Source organism: Saccostrea cucullata, unplaced genomic scaffold (genome assembly GCF_032062105.1).
Source record: "Saccostrea cucullata isolate Sc308-1 unplaced genomic scaffold, CSIRO_AGI_Scuc_v1 ctg1596, whole genome shotgun sequence".
Classification (NCBI taxonomy): Eukaryota; Metazoa; Mollusca; class Bivalvia; order Ostreida; family Ostreidae; genus Saccostrea; species Saccostrea cuccullata.
The window spans coordinates 51,706-73,226 of NW_026918332.1; the positions used below are offsets into that span (position 1 = coordinate 51,706).

The following is a 21,521-nucleotide window of genomic DNA, read 5'->3' on the forward strand; positions in this document are numbered from 1 at the left end:
CTTAAAATTAGGCCGGTTAATAAATAAAACATCGATCGCTCGACCGCAATTTTTAACTCAATAGTCAATTGCAAAATTTCCTCCTTTCTGTTTTTACAGCTCGCAAATGTCCTGCACATTGTCAACGATCAGCCGACAAATCTGTCAATAATTTCTACTTAACTTTATAAAAATATTTATCCCGTTGCTAGCACGCGCTTTTTAAAACGACTGGTTTATCCCGGAACTTTAACTAAGAGAAGATAACTCTAAATCACCTGCCGATTTTTTTCCCACCTTGACGGACGGCGTTTGATAAATGTGCAGTCGGATTATCCAACTCAGCCGTTAGGATTAAGTTTAAATCTCTGTCCACTTTATGCGGGTCTAATTGACTTGGATTAATGAGTTTTTAGGTAGGTCGAATTAAAATTAAATCTTCTTTTGTCTTAAGTTGAGAAATTAATTTTACTGTGAATTTTCTGACATGCACTAATGGTGTACAGTAAAGCACTTTCATTCAATATAGAAGTGAAGTCTATATCTATATCGTTTAAAGTGCCATGAACTTTTCAATGTTGATTCTGATAAAACGGGATACTTACGTAAATTGAGCAATTGACATTGCATTGGATAATAAATACTTTTAGTTTGAAGTTTAAGCTCCCAGGAATTTTCTTGCACCCTTTCCTGATATTGACCTCTTCATTTCAAAACACGACCTTGTTATTTCATAAATGACATGATTACTAGTATAGAAAAAAATCATGTATATGTGTACCCGTACTTATAAAACATAAAAAATAATCAATATATAGCAGGGGTTACTGATCTAAAGATTTGTTTAACTTCTTAAATGGCGTGATGTTTATCCGAATGTTAGATAACTTCATCAGGTCGACGGAAAACAAGACCTTTAAATCCAATCAGAGATTGTATCTTTGAATTTTTTGCGTCGTATATTAGGATGTTTTTAAAGTATGACACACAACCTTTATCAATTCCACTAGGAACATCCAATGAGAATCAAAATTGGTATATTTAAGAGTATATATGTGACGTATTATATATTGACAATATGTCTTAAAGCTTAGAGTAATTTGTAGACCGGGGGGGGGGGCAGCCGGTTTATACAAATTTACTTTTTAAGAATTCTTAGAATTTATGCCATGACTATGTTCTCTCTTTTTTTCAAACTTGAGAATTCTTTGAAAATCATTTCAAAATGCCAAAATTTTAATCGCTATTTAAGTAAACCTTGAATGTCTTTTCAATATAAATGTATTAATGATTAAAGACCGTGTTTTTGCTATAGAATTCTCTCATAATATTTTTTATTATGTTTAAAAGGACACATGAATGATCACAAAGCATTTGGACCACTTTCAATTGTAAGGAATCGCTGGGTTGTGTATTTTGACCCCCATGACCCAGTTATGTTATGATGTTATGTGTATCGATTAAAGATCACCAATAAAACACGCAGTGTCTGAATTTGTTTGATTTTGCTGGGTAGAATTTTTATAGAAACCTCTTTCTTTAAGGCCATTGAATAATAATACGAGGGATTTAATGACATGCCTATACAAACGTGTTGATGGAAGCGCCGAGAAATTCAAAGTTTGGTGTGTTTCATCTGAAGAAGTCCTTTTGAAAAATAATATTATAGTAATAATTCAAATGATTCATTTTAAAACACCTTAATTTTGATAAATGTAGAAAAAGAGAACCTGCATTATTTTAGATATATAAAGAAACAGTTTTGCCAAGTCGACTTTAATTCCATGTAATCGTATCTTTCCTATATTGGGTCTATAAACAAATCAAATTCGAGCTAGATTTATAATATGCCAAATATAATTTAAACATTTTTTAGTATTAATGAGTAAGTTTAGAATAAACAGTTTTATATTTAAATATTTTAGTTCCTATTTATTAATGTAGAGAAGGAGGAAATGTATTAAAAATAATCAGTTTATTATCATTTTTTTTTAAATATATTTTTTTTAATTTTGTGAAACTTTTTATTTTCATTTTATAGTGTAAGAAGCTTCAATTTTATAAGTTTACGGTGAAAATTGAAGGCAAGTCATCTAATGAAATTCTTTCTGCATCTTACGAATATTTAGATCTAGATACAAATTAACCACTACAAATGAGTGTTCTTTATCTCAGGTTTCACGTAGGAATAGTTTACGTTTGACAATACTGATCTTGCTATTTACTTTTACATCTGTGCAGTCTACTCTCTCTCTCTCTCTCTCTCCCAGAAAAACACAAGTGTGTAAGTATCTTGTATCCAAATAGGTTAAAAGGAGAGATCAAATAGCTTTGTCTGTTTTGGTGATCAGCAATACACACAGAGACGAAAAACGATTTTCTATATGTTAAAAAGTAAAAGATCTTTACCGATACACACTCTCTACATGTGTTTAAAAACTAGCACGGTTCAAAACGCATTAAGCGATTATCTAAGTCTAGCATTGTCTGAAAACGGCCATAGGAGTACGTAATTGGGTGTATTTATTTCTAACAATAGTCGGAAACAGATTTCGATTCTCGAGTGTAAATAATGTATTGGTGAAAATTTGGAATAATACATTTCTAGTGAAATTGAGAATCAATTAAACACATAAACAAAATGCCAATCAAAGAGGTAAGATCTTTTTGTTTTCTTTTGAAAGTATCTGATTTATAATTAGTTTTTGAGTTTCAATTTACGAATCGATTTCAGGTGTATTTCACAATCAATGAAACCATTGATCTTTCCTCTCGCATGGCGGGTTTTACTTATTAACATGTATAATAATCACCTTTGAGTTCAGAATTTCATTCGTAGTCTGATTAATTAAAAAAAAAAATCTTAGATTTTGGATTTTGATAGATATTCATGTTTACGAAAAGCAAGAATAATTTTAAGACGACTGAAACACTATACATGTATTCATGATCAGTCTGTTTGGTCATGTTGGTATCTTTTCAACTCAACCAACTTACAGTCAGGCCCTGTATAACTGTAACATTTAATGTAATCGTCATAAGGCTTAAAATATGAAAAAATATAAATTATCAAATATCTGTTTACAATTATAGTAGGAATTGTAGTTGGTAATAGCTACATGTACATGTATGGGGATCAAGAATTTGGGTGGGCGGTGGGGTTGAAGAGACAATCGCGATGCATATGCTCAGAATGAAAGACGTGCTGATTAACAACTGCTTATATAGTGCTAGCTTTTTTTCATAAAATCAATTTTCCCCAAGGAAAGGCCTTGTCAAAACGAATATAATTTTACCTGTGAAAATGTTACAACTCTAGCACCAAACGTTCAAGATGAAGGACAAGAGATCAAATATATGTATGATGATACAGTGTACATACCACCGAAAAGATTTGTCTCATTTTAATATATCTGTAAAATATTGAAGCCCATATAGCTCCATCCATTTAAAAGTTATGCGCAAGGTTTAAGTGTTTGCATTGAGTATACAAGTAAACAGACAGACAGACGAGCGTACACGAAGAAAATTTATTATCTTCGATAACGGCGGGGGCATAAAAATATACATTATTTTTTTTCATTTTCCTGTTGTTAATATACAGCTAATGGAATTATAAATACTAGCACATTTAGATCATAATGTTTGTTTACCCTCGCCCTAATCAGGGTAAAATTATTTGGTCCGTGAGTAGGTGGAATAATCAGAAAATTTCACTATACCTGTTTACAAGAGAAGAGGAATAGAAAGAGAGAAAAAAAAACTATCATGTACTAAATATAAAATTTTTGAGTCGGTCCATTTTTAGTCGATCGGTTGGTAGGGGGCAATTAAACAACTTTCTAAATATGACCTCAAGTTTAAAAGTATTTACCCTTTAAAGTATTAATGCTAAAGTTTATGAAATGACAAAGTTTCCTTATCTTTTGCAGACTTGGACCAGCATTATGCCGACGGCATTCAAAAAACAGAAATACTCCTCTATACGGAGTGAGTGTCTAAGTAAAGGAATCTTATTTGAGGATCCCGAATTTCCGGCAAATAACAAATCCATATTTTACTCAAAAATAGACCAAGAAATAGAATGGAAACGACCAAAGGTAAAACTTAGTTTACGTATTGATAATTCATTTATATTGTTTCCCCAAAGTGATTCAAATGCATCGTTCATCCATGTAATTAAGAAAAAGGACAAATCTCTCTTATTTAAATCCATGGACAAAGAATAAAAGCACATACAGTGGAGTCTTATTTATCCCATTTATCTGGACACTTTGGTTCCCAGTCAATTTGTCCGGATATGTGAAGCGTCCTGATATCTGAATTGCCATTTAAACAAGACAAAATAACGTTAAAAATTCCGTTCCGATGAAAAATCGTCCGGATACTGAAGCATCCGGATTTCTGAAGGTCCAATGTACATGTTCATATATATAGAAACTAAAATTGATGTATACGCAAAAGTCTTCAAGAAATTCTTTTGACGAGAATTCGTTTACTTTAACATTTTAGAATTGTTTCCAAAAAAAAGCTACTCTCTCTATTCTCCTCTTGAAACATTTTTTAAAAAAAATGGATGCATGTCACAAGCTAAAAACTGCATTGGAAAAATGCAATTATTTACAGAACTCTCTAAACATAGTTTTTTTTTTAATCAATAAAAGACGTCGTCGGAAACTCCAATTGAATTAAGGTTAGTTTTAATCTTACATAGCGCCAAAATACATTATTTTTCAGCAAATGGTGACCGACTTTTTCTCTTTACAAAAGAGAAAGGAAGTTAAAAATGTAAACTTGTTTCTCGTTGCTTGTTATCACCATTCTTGTCTCGATTTATTTACCTATGGTGCATACCATACCGATATTCATTGATTTCTTTCCGCATTTTTTATGTTGTACCTATTTACATTCTATATTGATTTTATTTACACACAAAAAATACACGGTCTTATCCAATATTTAAAGAGTACGATTGATATTTTTTGTCACAGAACTGTGAAGAGTTTGAGATTAAAAGCCAAGCAACGATGTTCAATACTTCATATCTTTGATACACTTGATTAACATAAAGCAACCCTGAAAACTTGACAACTATTGGTTTTAACGTTTACCTGAGAACAATACATTGCAAAGGATCCATAGAAGTGAAAATCAGAAAACTGATTCTATAAGAGATAGAAAAAAATATATTCTAATAGTAGTTTTCATTAAAAAATGAAGCATATCTGCCCTGTGCTTGCCCCCCCCCTCCCCGTTCGCCTCGGTTTGGGTATTTTGGTGCAAGGTATTAAAATATAAAAAAAAGTTGGGGTTGGGATGATTTTTATCGACTATCAAAATCTTAGGTGAAAGGTTCTAGTGGGTGGTGCATGTAACATGCATGCATGGTTTTTCTGTGGCTGATGAATAGTAATGTGAAAATCCTCGGTGTACTTTTCATTCCCAAGTTCCCATCCATTATTCAAAATGCATCTCATACCCACCTAGGATTACATTTTCAAAGTGATGCTACCTGGACTTCGCATATACAATTAATTCATGAAAAAGCTACAAAACGACTAAATATCCTCAGAATGCTTAAGTATAAGATGAAAAGAAAAACACTTATTAAGATATATTTTGCATTTATTAGACCTGTTTTAGAATATTCAGATGTTGTTTGGGACAATTGTTCTGAAAAAGATGCAAAACTTTTAGAAGATATCCAAGTTGAAGCTGGTAGAATTATTACTGGATTAAGATCAAATTCCTCTAGATCAAAATTGTATGATGAATTAGGGTGGGATCTTTTACAAACTAGGAGGAATATTCATAAATTGCTACTATTATATAAAATCATAAATGGCTATTCACCTAAATATTTAACGGACTTGATTGAACCTTTTCGTCCTACAAACCACCCCTATAATCTAAGAAATAATGATGCAGAATTCAAAATTCCTTCTATTAGAACTACATCATATATGGAAAGTTTCTTCCCATCAACTATTAAATTATGGAATGATTTGCCTGATTATATCAGAAATGCCCCTGGAATATCTTCATTTAAAAGTCTTTTAAATTCTTATTATTGTAAAAAAGGTAAAGAAATTTATCATTTTGGAATAAGAAAGTACAATATAATACATTGCCAATTGCGAAATAATGCAAGTAATTTAAAGGCAGACTTATATAACCAATTTTTATCAGAAACACCAATGTGTGAATACTGTATTGACTCTGTTGAAGATGCTCATCATTATTTTTTTGCTTGTCCAAAATATAACTCTCCAAGAAATGTACTTTTCCAAACAATTCAAAATATTATTGATTGTGATCAAACTCATGAACTTGATTTACTTTTGTATGGTAGTCCCAATCATGGACTAAATATTAATACTCAAATATTTGAAGCAGTACATGCTTTCATCGCAGCAACCAAACGTTTTATTTGAATTGTAATATATGTTACTCATGCCAACACTTTATAACCGGTACATGTATTTCATTGTAAATTTTTTTTTCTCTCTCTCTTTCTACTTTTTTTTTCTCTTTTGTTTTTGCTACTATGTGTGTCTATTTATTTTTATATTTATATATTGTGTGTTCATTTTGACCTTGTAGGGAGAGGGCTAAAATAGGCTTTGCCTGCTGCCCAATCCCATTCACTTATGTGAATAAAATTTTGTATAAAAAAAAAAAAAAAAAAATTCCCAAGTGGATCTTAAGTAAGAGTTTTAATTTGCTTATGTATTATCACTGAAAATTTTGACACCCCTCCGCACCCCGTTGATCCACCTAAGCACTGTAAATCTTACCGTGTTATCCTCAACTTTCACTTAATTCATTACACAAAGATCCCTTTAATGAAAATTCAGTGTAATTGAGCAAAAATCTATAAAGCCATCCACTAGATGTCAATGACAAGTGGACGAGCGTGTAAAATAAACCCCTCGTGGTTAAATACTTCTCCGGAGACCCATATAAATAACAGAACGACAGGTAAACAGATGAAGTTGAATGGAGGTCAATATGTGAAGTGCATGATAGCTTGCAATATGAGAAAGTCGTAATATGTGACCCTATAAGGAATTTGTAAATAATTCAAATGTACATGGGGTGCCTTGTATATCATTTTACGTTTATTCATTACTCATTTCTTTGATTTAAAGATTTTAACAAGTCCAATTTTATTAAACTCAATAATTATTTTAGTTTTTTTTTCAGATTTAGAATTTGGTCATTTTAGGTATATTCATATTATTTAATTCCCTAAATGGCAAAATTCTCAATCTCTAATTTAAAAACTACACAGAGTAACAAATTGATGCAATCGGCAGGGAAACCACATACACGTGCTTGGAGAAAACATATAGACTCATAATATTTTGTTTAACTACGTGTGCGTTGGAGGGGGGGGTTAGGGTTGAAGGACAGGCAGATAAATAATAAACACGCTTCAGGTGTCACTGTTTTTTTACAACTAGATAACTCTAACATTTATTGTTTTTAATGTCCGAAAATATTAGAGAATAAAATATATATGTTGTTCAAACACGATGTTCAGATATAAACAGTACATGCAACAAGCAGTTTCAGTTTTCATTTTTTGCGAGATCTTTCATAATTGTAAGCGTTACTAAGCGTTAGGAGAGATATTTTTCGAGTGTTTTGATCCCAGTACTCTATAAGAAGTGCAAAGGACTTCATCATAAGATAATTTATTGCGAAATGTCGACAAGGTAAATTGGGTGTTGCATTTAAATAGCACTCAGGGTACTTGATGTGTAAATACACTTGTAACACTTGAGAGTTTTGAATAAAAATGCAAATTGTCATGTACAAAATGTGTGGATTTTGGAAATGGAAATACAATGACATTATTTGCAGCTAAATTACAACTGTTAAATGCAAAAGCAAACATAAAGTTTTATTTAAAAATTGAATATAAATCCGGTATTTAGTAAACTCCAGGTAAATTTAAAATACCATGTAAGCATGTTATTTCTGTTAAACCATATTTTGTGTATGTAAATACTAGACAAGTAAAAGCATAAAGGTAGAAGTCAGTCCTAAAATCATTCACAATTCATTGATTTTATAACCTGCCGTATGTTTGAAATCTGTAGGAATTTCTGTCAGGGATTTCTAAAGATTTTTGTTTCTTAACAATGAGAAATCGACCAAGTTGTCTAAAAAGAAAGGAGTCTAATAAATGCTCGTCGCCACAATTTTTGTGGAACTTTTGGTATACTTGTTCGCACATGTCAAATAATTTCTGTGAAAGATATTTTTGAGGAGAGATAAAAAAGCTTTATTCGATCTTGAATGGCTAAAAATGCTTTTATTGAACGTACCAAGGTTTTACTTAAAAATAAATAGGGTGAAATCGTAACAACTTTTATTTATGAGACACCATCCCATTTATTCATGGTCACTTTCAAAGAAAATGGTGTAGTTTAAACCAAGCTTTTAAGTGTTACCCCCCCCCCCCTTTAAATTGATCATCGATCGTTCCAGGAACTCAAGTTCTTTTAAAAAGGCCCGTGGGCTTGAACCCTTCCCATATAACCCCCCGCATTTTTCATTCTTTGGTTTTATAATATTGAATGTTTGATTTTTATTTTTATTTTATCTTTCTTCATATTTCTTTCAATAAATTTTATGCAACTTGTTCGTACGTGTATAATTCATGTAATAAATGTAAAAGATATTTATGAGGCCAAGAAATAGGCTATATTCTTTTACATGATTCAGAATGCTATTATACAAAGAAACCACGTATACTTTTTGAAAAAGAAAACCGTGAATTCATGAAAAAGCTATACAGAAAAACATTACTTGAACCCTTTGAAAGAGAGGAAAGAATGCTATTTTAAGACAGACAAGTGTAATAGATACTTTGTTCTAAATGCATTGAATATAGACATTGTTTAACCATCCCTCTCCTCAATTTATTGCTTTAGGAACTTGTAATGTTTTCCTTTAAAATCGTATGTGCATATGGCTTCCCTATCCCATGCACCTTTTGTTTTATGCTTTCAATCTATGTTGAATTTTCACTTTTATTTTTCCCGTCACATTTTTTTTCCCACTTCCATTCACTCTTAAACATTCCATTTATTATTTTTCATTCCTTGTTCTAGGAGCTGTTAAAGGTCACAAGATTTGTTACACCCCCCCCACCCCCTTAGGTCATTGTTCCAGGAACTCAATTTCTTTTGAAGACTCATGGGCTCTAAGCCTTCCCATCAAACCCATTCATTTTTCAATCGTTTATTCTAACTTTAAATGTTATTTTTATTTATTTTTCTTCGATCAAATTCCCTTCAATTCGCCAATTTTTATTTTTCGTTCCTTTTTCTAGGAGCTGTGTAAGGTCCCGAGACTGGTGGTGGATGGAGTCAGCTGTGACGACCTCAACCAAGGGGAACTCGGAAACACGTGGTTTGTCACTGCGTGCGCAAGTTTGGCGCTAGAGAAGAAGCTGTTTGAAAAGGTGTGGATTGATCATTATTTCTAAAAAGTTTTTTACCTTCATCAGTTCAACATATTACCTATATAAAATGTAAGCTAAAATCAGTTTGAGACCAATATACTATTTCTCTCCCGGCCCTGAGCTAGACTATTTTAATATTGTGTCTAAGAATATAGCCAGAGAAAAGAGAACGCTGCAATTAAAAGCATCTCCACCCTTCTACATGTAAATACCCCCCCCCCCCCTCAAAAAAAAAGGAGATTCGTGCTGATAAATTTTGACTCAATTACTAGGTTATTCCCAGCATAAAAGAACAGGAATGGGACGAAAAATCCGAGAAAAACAAATACAGCGGAGCCTTTCACTTTCACTTTTGGCGGTTTGGAGAATGGGTGGATATTGTTATAGACGATCGTCTGCCAACCAAGAACGGGAAACTGGTCTTCTGTCACTCCAAATCTCGAAACGAGTTTTGGAGCGCTCTTCTGGAGAAAGCCTACGCCAAGTAAGTATGGTGGTCACTGGTCAGGATAGTGACGTAAAGTCCGCTCAAAGTCAATCAATTTTGTAATTTACTTATCTACAGTGTATGTTTATCTTATCAAGTCATGTCAGCTTACTTGTAAAGAGCATCATAGAAAGCCATACAGATTTCATTCTTTTGAAATCGAACGTGAAAAAATACGAAACCATGAATGCATATTTAGTATACAGTCAGTGACATGTACCCGGTACAAATATGAAAGAAAAGGGATGTGTCCAACATTATTCAGATTTGAAATATATATTCGTTTATACATTATAATAACATTACTAAGTTTTAAATGTAAATAGTACTATAGATGATCTTCTTTTCTGTCTACAGGTTATACGGTGACTATGAATCTTTGAACGACGGACGGACGGCGGACGCTCTGGTAGACTTCACAGGGGGCGTGGCGGAGAAACTTGTCCTTACGAGGCTGGATCTGAACGACGATAAGATTGTGGAACAGCTGTTTTATAAACTGAGGGAATCCTGTGAAAACTCCGCCCTTATGAATTGCAACATAGAGGTATGTTTTTGCAGTTGACTGCCTTGAACAATATTATTATTGTTATTTGTGATCTTTTTATCATGAGAGTTGAGAGGGACTGAACATGTTACCCTTTTGTTAACCTTTTCTTCTTTATTTTATTTTCATCACATAGCACTGTCCAATGTCAAAAAAATCAGGATCCACAACTTGTTAATATTTGACAATTCAATCTCTTTCAACAAAGAACTTGACTTATTGTTACAAGGCACTTATTTTGTTAAGAATTTACATGTATGCATCTTTTTTTCACTATTTTTAAATACTGTACCCATGTTTTCTTATTTATTGGAAAAGTTTCATTTTTGAAGGATGGCATGATTGTTACCTAGCTCTTTAAGGGGACTGACCATAGTCATATCATTTCCATCCCAACATGAAAATACTTGTAATTTTGCCTTTGTCCTCTGAAAATGAGGCTGATTGAATCGTTCATATAATTATATAAACATGTACTTGATAACCTAGCTTTTGATCATGTGTTTTTGCTGATTCTGACATTTCACGAAGCTAACTTGTACTTCAATAGACGAATTGTTAAGATATGATTAAGCAAAATCAATTGACGAGATGTTCAGAAGGATCGCAAACCTAAATTATACCAGTAGAATTTTTCGCAAATCTGTATTCATCAAAGTCAAATTGATTCATTTATGTTCTATATACATGTATAAAAATACTTTAGCCTGCTTGAATTGTCAATCTTTTATTCATCAATTTAAAAACGACCTTCTCGTTATTTTGGACTTCAATAATTGGCGCCAATTTTTTAAATTAATTTCAAGGGAAATGTTTATTTTTTTCATTGAACTTTATTTAATCGGAACTTGTAGTTAAGCCTCTTTGAATAAATAAAAAAAAGTTAAACTGTTAAATCTACAAGTTTCCTGGAATTAACCTTTTCTTGGTTTGAAGAAGCGTACGAATTCTTCCTTCAAAAAAATCTTTAAAGTATTTCCACCCTCCTGTGATGTCATTGATTTTCGCAGAATCTGTCAATTTAAATTTATACCCGTAAGAAATACCTGTATATTTTTTAGACAAATACCTTTCAACAGGTTAAATGTTAATTTGTCGTTTTGTAAAAGAACTCAAGACATTAAAAAATAATTTTTCCAAAATATTCATTCATTATTTCAATCTAACCAAAAAAATAAGGACAATAATTCCTTCTCATGTACCTTCATTCAGTTTTTTCTTCATGCTGTATTTTAAATGTATAATGTATGTGTTATTTTTTTACAAAATTACAATTAAAACGTATTTGTAGATGTACAGAAACAGTTCTTTTAGAATTGTCTGCATCAGAATTTTATATTTAAACCAGTTCTAACCTAAATTTAACCTTACTGTTTACCTAAAATATTTTTTTTAATTTTGCCATATTCTGTACTTCTGTTTATTTATTCTTAAATCTCAATAAATATGGCAACTAATACATTTTAAGCAGTAATTTTTTAATTGAAACTATATTCAGTGAAATTAAATGCATTTTTCCCTTTGAACCCATAAAGTTGTGAGGATGGAAATACCTAAGTAAACTAATGACAACTATCATGTCTGCACCAATTTGCGAAATCATTGATCCTTAAATCCAATTTTTTTCTTAACAACAATTTGACTCAAGCAAAACAAAAAAATCTAAAATAATAAGATTGTATAATTTTCAGTGCCAAAAGACGGAAGTGGGTAAAGAACTTCCCAATGGTTTGATTCTTGGTCACGGTTATAACATAACAAAAGTGCTAGACATAAAGGTGGAAAAGAAGCTACAAGGGGCCGTGGGTAGCGCCAAACTGATGATGGTCCGCCTTGCAAACCCGTGGGGGGTGAAGGAATGGAACGGTCCCTGGTCGGACGAGTGAGTACTATTTTATCGATTTTTTGTTTTATTGTTGTTTTTTGTTTTGTTTGAGAATTTTATACTCATATTAAAGACGTCTCCATGTACTGTACGAAGGTGGGCGGTCGCTTTGAAATACCGAATGAGCTTTAGTTGTGTTGCATTTCATGGAAGAAATTGTAATGGCAACATTTTGAATTTTTTTTTTTTTTTTTGATTAAGTTGAAATTTACATTGTCATTTTAATTATAATGTAGAGAAGAGGTGAACGAAAACTTTGAAAGGGTGGGGTGAATATTTACTGCATCGATCGTTTTTATGCATTTGCAGTATGGTAGTCTATGTAGCAATTTAAAATGAAACCATAAGTTTGAAGTCATATTGAAGATTCAAAATAAGTTGATGCATTATTTTTATTTTTTTTTTCGGTATAGTTCCCCCGAATGGTCGAAAATCAACAAATCCGAATGGGAGAAGATGGGTCTAAAATTCGTACAAGAGGGCGAATTCTGGTATGTATCAAAAACATAAGATAAATCTAACTATAAATCTGTTTAAATTCATTAATTCTTCAAAAAAAACACGGGATGGGATTCAGTCAACTAATTGTTCATAGAAAGGTCTTGAAAGTTGACTGAACGACCAAACTTTTTCCTTCAGTTACCTTTCAGTAGAAATTCAGTCACCTTACAGTAAAACTTCAGTCTGCTTTCAGTCAGTTTCATCACTTGAAATCTCTCCTTTTTATTATTTACAGGATGTCCTTTCCTGATTTTATGAACACTTTCACACACATAGACATCTGTCACTTCGTGAACACCAGTATTATCAGTATAAAGAAGACCTGGAGTGAAGCCATGTTCCACGGGGAGTGGACCGTCTCTGGCAGAAATGGCGGGAACGACTATAACTCAGCTACCTTCCTCAGCAATCCCCAGGTACTGAAGGAAGAAGGGGGTGAATTTGTCCTACTTGTACAGTGTATACACAGTATAGAACGCTTATAACGAATACACTTATAATGCATTGACGATTATAGCGAAGTGTTTTAAATCCCCATATAAACGTATTATAAGGTAACTGTAAATCGAATTGCATTTTGTACGTAGTAAAATCGGCCGTCCCTGTTTTTTTTAGTTCTAAGCTTCTTTATTGTATTTTATTTAAATATAAGGAAAGATGTAATATTTGTATGCAGAAAGAGTTTTTTTTTTATTTATGAGAAAATTGTAATGACCAAAACTAACATGTTAGAGCATATAAATATAATTTTAAGAATGCTATATAAAAAAAAATTTAATGATGCATTTACTGGGACAATATTTTTCTTCTAGAATTTTGACTGCATATAACCTTTAACAGGGATTGTACTACTAAAACTTGATTTTAATCAGAGCTGACTATTGTTTTATACTCTACAATTACTACTGCACGAAATTTCCTTCTTTATTTCTCTTGATATAGTGAATTTTTCACGACTGCCCTGGCCATTAAACAAATAGTAGAAAAGTAAACCGAATGAATTCAAATGAGACATTTTTTTTATATCTTGTAGTATGTCTTTGATATTGGAGGTGCCCAAGATCGCGTTATGGTGTCTCTAGAACAGCACGATATAAAACCAGGTCGGCAGGAACTGGGTATTCAGCTCAATAATATAGGATTCCACATCATGAAGGTAAAAGATACTCACAGACAGACAAACACTTAAAAGAAATAGGCACAAAAAATTACATCATGATCGTATGGAACAAAAAATATTCTGGTGTAAGAAACATTCTAGGAATACTTCGGGTATCATATACATGTTAGTAAGGGTACAACTGACGAAAAAGAGAGACAGATCAAATATCGACCAGAATAATGCCAATGTAGAACCGTTTTATTATTAGCTTTTATAAATACAGTTTTTATCACGTTTTATGAATAAATATTCTGTGTGAAATAAATGTCTTTTAAAAGTTACTTCTGATTAGCAATAATGACTATGTCAATGAATCAGATCCCAAGACTATCGACTATATTGACTATAGACTCAAGACAAAATGTTCATGTTTTTATATGATGAGTTTTATTTATTTAGACATTTTGTCATTTCCTTTAACATTTCAAATCAGACATACATGTATGTAAAAAATTTTGTATCATTATCAAAACAAGATGTCTTTGTGAAACACTGATCCCCCTGTATGGCAACATAGTGAAGATTAAACTTTTCTTAAATGCAAATTTTAGATATTGGTACCAAAAATAGGGTCTCCTAACTGGAAATACAATTGTGAAACATGAAAACCCTATCACCATCTGTTTTCAAGTTATGGCCAGGTTTAAGTTTTACATAAGTACAGAATTATTCAAAATCAAGGTCAGAAGGTCAGGATTATCGATATCAAATAAAAGGTCTTTCCACAAAGAATACATATGTGAAGTATGGAAAACCTTGTCTTAACCGTTCAAAAGTTATGGCTTAGGTAAAAAAGATTTTTAAGGTAGGTCAAACTTCAACGTGAAGGTCAGAAGGTAACGATTATTGGTATTCAATGAAAGGTCGTTTCACAAGGATTACATATGTGAAGTATGAAAGCCCTAGCCCTAAATGTTAAAAAGTTATTACCAAGGTTAATGATTTTCATAGGTCCAGAAATCTCTAAGGTCAAGGTCAAAAGATGAAGGTATTGGTATCCAGTGAATGGTCTTGCCACAAAAATACATATGTGTAGTATGAAAGCCCTAGTTCTAACCATTCAAAAGTTATTGCCAAGGTTAAAGTTTTTCCAAACATTTCCAAGGTCAAAAGGTCAAAGTAATTGGTATCCAATAAAAGGTCTTGCTACAAGAAATACGTATGTAAAGTATGGAAGCCATAGTCCTAATCGTTCAGAAGTTGTGGCCAAGGTTAAAAAAAAAATTAAAAAGTAGGTCAAACTTCAAGGTCAAGGTCATAGGATCAAAGGTCTTCCTTTCAAATGAAAGTTTTTTTCACAGGCATTAAATATATATAAAGTATGAAAGTAGGAAATCTCCAAGGTCAAGGTCAAAAGGTCAAGGATGTTCATATCCAATAAAAGGACTTGCCACAAAAAATACATATGTGAAGTGTAAATGTCCTAATATCTACTGTTCAAAAGATATGGCCAAAGTCAAATTTGGTGGTACCCAAAGAAAGGTCTTGTCACAAGGAATACATATGTGAAATATGAAAGTAATAACTCCACTAAATAAAAAGTTTTAAGCAAGGTTAAAGATTTTGCAGACAAACAGACAGACAGACAGACGGACAGACACAACAAAAACTATATACCCCTGAAACTTCGTTTACGGGGGCATAAAAAATTCGAATGTTACACAGATTCGAATCTTTGAATTAAGTCTTACAGCGTTCTTTACCCGTACGAAACAGTCCGGGCGGCTTAGACACGGCTCTGGCACGGATTCCGTTTCCAGAAACCCGTGCTTATGACATTCCTGCTCCTATGTAAAATATGTATGGAAAGCCGTACCTAAAATTGGTCGAGGCACGGACACGGCACGGGATATTGGCCGAATTATTTAAATTAGATCACACGGTTTTACAAAACCCGTGTCAGAAAGCCGTGCTTGTTTCCATATATGGCCTCACGGATTCTGTAAACCCGTGTCTGAAACCCGTGTCCTTTTCCATATATGGAGACACGGATTCTGTAAACCCGTGTCTGAAACCCGTGTCTTTTTCCATATATGGAGACATGGATTTTGGAAACTCGTGTCAAAAAAGCCGTGTGACATACCATATAAGGAGTCACGGGATCTGTGCATTTGTCTAGATCTAGGTCATGGCACTTGGAGAAAGTCCTGATGTAACTGTGGATGCCAAAATGGTGACCAAACTAACTACACAATGCTTTACATTCATTAAAGCTTAGTTTTAGAATTCTAAAAGTTAAAAATCTTATTAAATGTGTCCATTTACTTTCTGTTTATAAACTTTATCAGTTACAATCCAAGCTAAGTTTTTAATTAAGATTTTAATGATAATGTGCAATTCAATTGTAATATTTAATCTAGCTAAGTTTGCACAATCTGAGAATTTAGTTTATAAATATAACTTTCACTAGCACTGAATTTCACAAAAAATATAAAGGGAATAGTAAAAGTCCCACTAAAGTCATTCAAATAAACAAAGACTATTTCATCATGTTCATTTTCAACATGCAACAATACAGAAAGATCATGAAAATTGAAAAAAATGACTAATTTATTCTATATTACACTTACTGCATTTAGTTCAAAAGTGAAGAAATCATCCCAGAGTGACATAAATACAATTCCAACTGACATCTATTAGTTTAATATCCTTTAACTAGACTAAAAAAGACACATTCTTAGCTCATGACCATGAATCCCTCCGATTTAATATTCAAATAAAGGAAGTTATGATTGAGCATGCTCAGTAAAAAGCCGTGAGATATAAATAAATAGTTTGAAGCAAAACCCGCTTGAGTTAAAAACCGTCTCCCTGAGACACGGATTCCGTGCCTTCACACGGGTTTCTGTGAGCGGGGATTCCTCACTTTCAGACTCAGAGCCGTGTCCGTGTCTTGGACATACAGAACCCGTGTGGCTTTTTAAAAACCCGTGCGGATTCCGTGTCTTAGCCGTGCCCAAGCCGTGCCTATTCCGCCTCGAACTTTCGTACGGGTATAAAAGGCTGGAATCCAGATCAATAAAATGTTTATTAATATGATATGGCTATGAAAATAAGTCGGTTTTAAGAAAAACGAAATGAAATATCATTGTAATGCATCTTTGTTCATTTCAGGTGGAAGAGAATAGGAAATTCAGGGTACACATAGTAGGAGAGAAAGTGTTTACTTCCGAGTATGCTAAATCTAGAAGCGTTTTTGGGATCATGATTTTACAGAAAGGTCGATATGTAATAGTTCCTACCACAACTAGTTCGGATGAACTCGGACCATTCATGTTACGACTTTACACCGGAAGTTCTTCTGGGGCCAAGTGAGTTGTTAATTTAGTCGTAAAATCATAGGAAGAATATTTTTTGAAACCAAACAAGTATAATTTGGATGTAGTTATCATAAGTATAATGTGGAAAAAAATCTTTGATGAGAAATATTTAAAGCAGATTTTTTTTAATGTCATCGTTGAGATACTATAGTCATCTATAGTTAACTATTATAATAGTAAATCAAAGTGTCAAAGTTATCACTATTGTAAATCAAAGTTTTCAAAGTGATTACTCTAGAGTCATAGTTATTATAGTAAAAAAAGTTTTCGAATCTATCACTGTAGTAAATCAAAAGTTTTCCATAGTAAATCAAAGTTTCCATAGTAATCACCATGGATAGAGATCTGTAATCAAAGTTTTCATAGTTATCACTTTCGTAAATCAAAGTGTCAAATTTATCACTGTATTAAATCAAAGTTTTTATAGTTAATCAGAGTTATCACTATAGTAAATCAAAGTTTTCATAGTGCCAAAGTTATCACTGTTGTTAGGGTTATGTTAACATAATATACAACATATTCTCTAACTGTGAAATTCTTTCTTTTAATGCTAACAGTGCCAGGTAGGTTTTCATTCATTCTATCATGCATGTTGTTATAGGAAATTCTCAAGCATTGCCTATTGATCAATACCCATAACCTTGCTTTCATTTATTTCCAGTTAAAAGGGAATGTATGCAAATAAACCATTCAAATATCAAGCTTTACAGTACCCAAATCAATGCATATTGATGTTATAAACCTGCTTACCCCTGCCAATTGACAAAATAATGGACAATGCTTGAGAATAATGGGACAAACTTCATTTCTCGAATCTTCACATTGGATGGACTTCATATAATCTTTTGTCATGGGAACATTTTTTCTTTAAAAGCCATGCCTTTTTCCCTCTTTGTAAAGGGTTCAGTGTATTACCTTTGGCACTCTTTCCAGACAAGACACATGTATCGGTACATGTAGCTATAGGTAGCTTAATAAAATCAACGAAATCACTAATTTTGAAAAAAAAAAAATTCCAGTTGACAGTTGCATGCCGTTGTCGAGGAATAATTGAACTTGTATCTGTATTCCAATGCCAGCAATACTAGGAAGACCCTTTGCATGGACTTGCTTCTCAAAATCTAACCGATCGCATTTACATGTGCAGTGTATAATGTTTTGTAAAACCCAGTATATACATGCATATGCGCATATAATTCTAAATGCATTTTTGATATAAATGTACGAAAATGAAGTTGCATTTGTAGAGGATAAAATCCAAATACAATTTTCTTTTTATGTTTAATTTTCTTGGAAGAGTTCTATATATGTTTTATAAGACAAAACAAAAAATTCAATTGTTTAATCATCAAAGCATTGTATATCCTAAATTTTTTCTTTCCAATGCAAAAAATTTGAGGAAATTAGAATGTACTTGAGAATTTTTTTTTGACAGGGAATTGACCATGGAATGCCCATCCAATGGTTGTCCTTGTGCAGCTAACTACGTATTGGTGTCCACGGTTACCATAGAAAGCTGCTCCGACCTCGAGATTCCACCTAAATCTAAAGTTAAAAGTAAGTAGTATTAAGTTTAATGTCATAAGACCATCTGCTAAGGGAGATAATTCTGTAAAAAAATCAACTCATAATACATTCTTTTTTTTGTCCTTTTATTATTCAAACTCAGTAATAAATGAACTCAAATTTTGTCGTTTATGCTATACGTTTACTATTTTTTATGTCAAGCAAGAAGATGTCTTAGCATTTCTCTATCATAAAATTACACAAACAGAACCAACGCAGAATTGTATTTTTTTCATTGGTCAAAAATTTAAAGTTTAAAAAATATTTAAAATCGACATACGAGGGTTGATCCAAAAGTAATTTACAGTGTCCGTCTCTTTTATATTTGGCGTCATATAATCAAATACAATATACCAAAATATGCACAAATATAAATCTAATTAACATTGAAATTTTAATTTAATAATGTTCATTTGAATTTATTTTATAAATGTTTAAAACATAGAGCATACCTGGGGGTATCGCCGCGCCACAATGGAACGTCACATTTTAAAGTGTATATTTTCTTAGAATAAAAAAGACAAACACATTAAGAAGATTCTAAAAAAAGCACCTAATCTCCCAATTTTTTAAAAGACACAATTCTCGACATTTATTAGTCTTTAATTGAAAATTAAATGACGGTATTAGTATTTGTGATCATAAACATTGTTGTTGTACTCTGTTGAATTGAACAAAGGGATTGTCGAAATGGGGGGAAAAAACGACGAGTTGTAATGCATTTTTACTTCAAAATATGGGAATCATCACAAGCGACAGTTGCATTAATTAATCAGACTTACAGAATAAAGAATGTAAATAAGATACATCTTAATAGATGGTTTCAGCAATTTTTGGCGGGTGATTGGTCACTGAATGATAAGCAGAGGACAAGAAGAACGAAAGATGGGATATAGGACCGAAACGTTCAATGGTGTCTGACGTTGTCAAAAAAGACAGCCATATAGAGTGACATGTGAATTTTTAAGTTTGTCTTAAGCTACATGTACTCTTCAAGAACTTTTGACAGAGGGGTTAATTATGAAAAGAGTGAGTGTAAAATGGTACCAAGAATTCTTGAAGAAATTAAAATTGGTGAAAGTGTTTGCGAATCGCAAATATCTTTTACTGATATGAAGGAGAAACACTAAAAAGTATGATGGTGCGTATCCGTCATATGACGTTATATTTAGGTGCGGCGACTACCATAAACGCGCATTGTTTAAAATCCGATATTTTTGAAAGTATACATTATATTCCTTTGAATTTTTCAGGTCTGATTTGAAATGAATAAAGCTTTCATCAAATATAATTTTTGTTGATTTACGTCGATTTATAGCCATTTCATCAAAGTTGTGACATTACTTTTGGATCAACCCTCGTACATTTAGAAATCATCATTTGATGAATATTTTGGTGTTTCAAATTGAACAGCAATAACACATACTATATATTATCATTTTAAGCAATGGATCCCTACGTGAAAATAATATGTGAAGGCGAAAAAGTGGAAAGTGTGACAAGAAGCAACGATAAGAACCCGAAGTTTGGAACAAAAGCCACATTCTACAGGAAAAAGCCTGATGATCCGATCATTGTAGAGGTATTATACTTAGATAATGTGGAATATACTGAGCTCTTTAATTTTAAGATGGCTGAGATAGTTAACATATGTATCAAAAGACATGAACACGATATATATTGTTTGTGCATGCTTTCTTTTTGAAAGAGTTCTATACAATTTCAACCAATTTGATAATCTTGATGAGAATGACTGAGAACACACATTGATAATTATTTATTATTCATTATTCGATATAACCAGTTACAATTCATATTTAATGATGCAGATAGCAAACGATGACTGATCTCAAAAATCTATTTAAAAAAGGCAGGTCAGTTATTCGTTCATTTTAAATTTTTCGAAAATCATTTAAACAATAATTATTTTTCTTTCAAGGTTTGGAACTGCAACACACTGATGGATGATTACATTGCAGAAGGTAGAATAGAGGAGAATGGTCATGAAGAAGGAATTACTAAAGAGTTACAATTGTTTGGAAGAAAGAAAGAAGCCACCATGGAAAAACCAGGGTCAATTAAAATCCACATATGTTCTAGTGCTGATCTGCAATATCTGTAACGAGATTTGAAGGAGATTTTGATGGGACAATGATGGGAGTTATCTTCCCTGAACTATGTGATAAGAGTTGTCTTTCTTACATCGTTTTAACTTCCTGTCAGTGGCTATTCACAGTCGCCTGGAAGTCTTTTTATTATATCTGACTGAGCAGATTGTTTTTACAGACTCTGTTGACTCAATATTTTTATGAATATATTTTTCTCTCTTTCCAATGCTTCAACATTTAGGCTTCACTGTGATACGATGTTCATTTGACGAATTGATGTGGCAAGGTCAATTCTGATGACATTTTGAAATACCGGGGTAGTTCTGAAGAAAAGCACGAACTAACTTTCTTCAGATAGCATGTTTTTTTTTATATCTTTAAAAGAACAGAAGAGACACACTTTTTAAAAGTTGTTGTTTGTATTGGGGAGTTTAATATATTTTTAAGAATACATCCTACAGTTTATCTATCGTGAGGTTAATCATTTA

At 32.4% G+C, this 21,521-nt stretch overlaps 1 protein-coding gene across 1 annotated transcript; it reads left to right on the plus strand.

Moving 5' to 3' along the window:
- Nucleotides 1-269: 269 nt before the first annotated feature.
- LOC134263372 (calpain-5-like) lies at nucleotides 270-21,278 on the plus strand. The gene is made up of 13 exons (XM_062745706.1): nucleotides 270-395; nucleotides 3,912-4,079; nucleotides 9,326-9,457; nucleotides 9,730-9,941; nucleotides 10,302-10,491; nucleotides 12,183-12,373; nucleotides 12,790-12,867; nucleotides 13,113-13,293; nucleotides 13,911-14,033; nucleotides 17,154-17,350; nucleotides 18,795-18,916; nucleotides 20,371-20,507; nucleotides 20,865-21,278. The coding sequence occupies exons 2-13, from the start codon at nucleotides 3,927-3,929 to the stop codon at nucleotides 21,045-21,047; spliced, it is 1,899 nt and encodes a 632-aa protein (XP_062601690.1). The 5' UTR covers nucleotides 270-395; nucleotides 3,912-3,926; the 3' UTR covers nucleotides 21,048-21,278.
- Nucleotides 21,279-21,521: the final 243 nt, after the last annotated feature.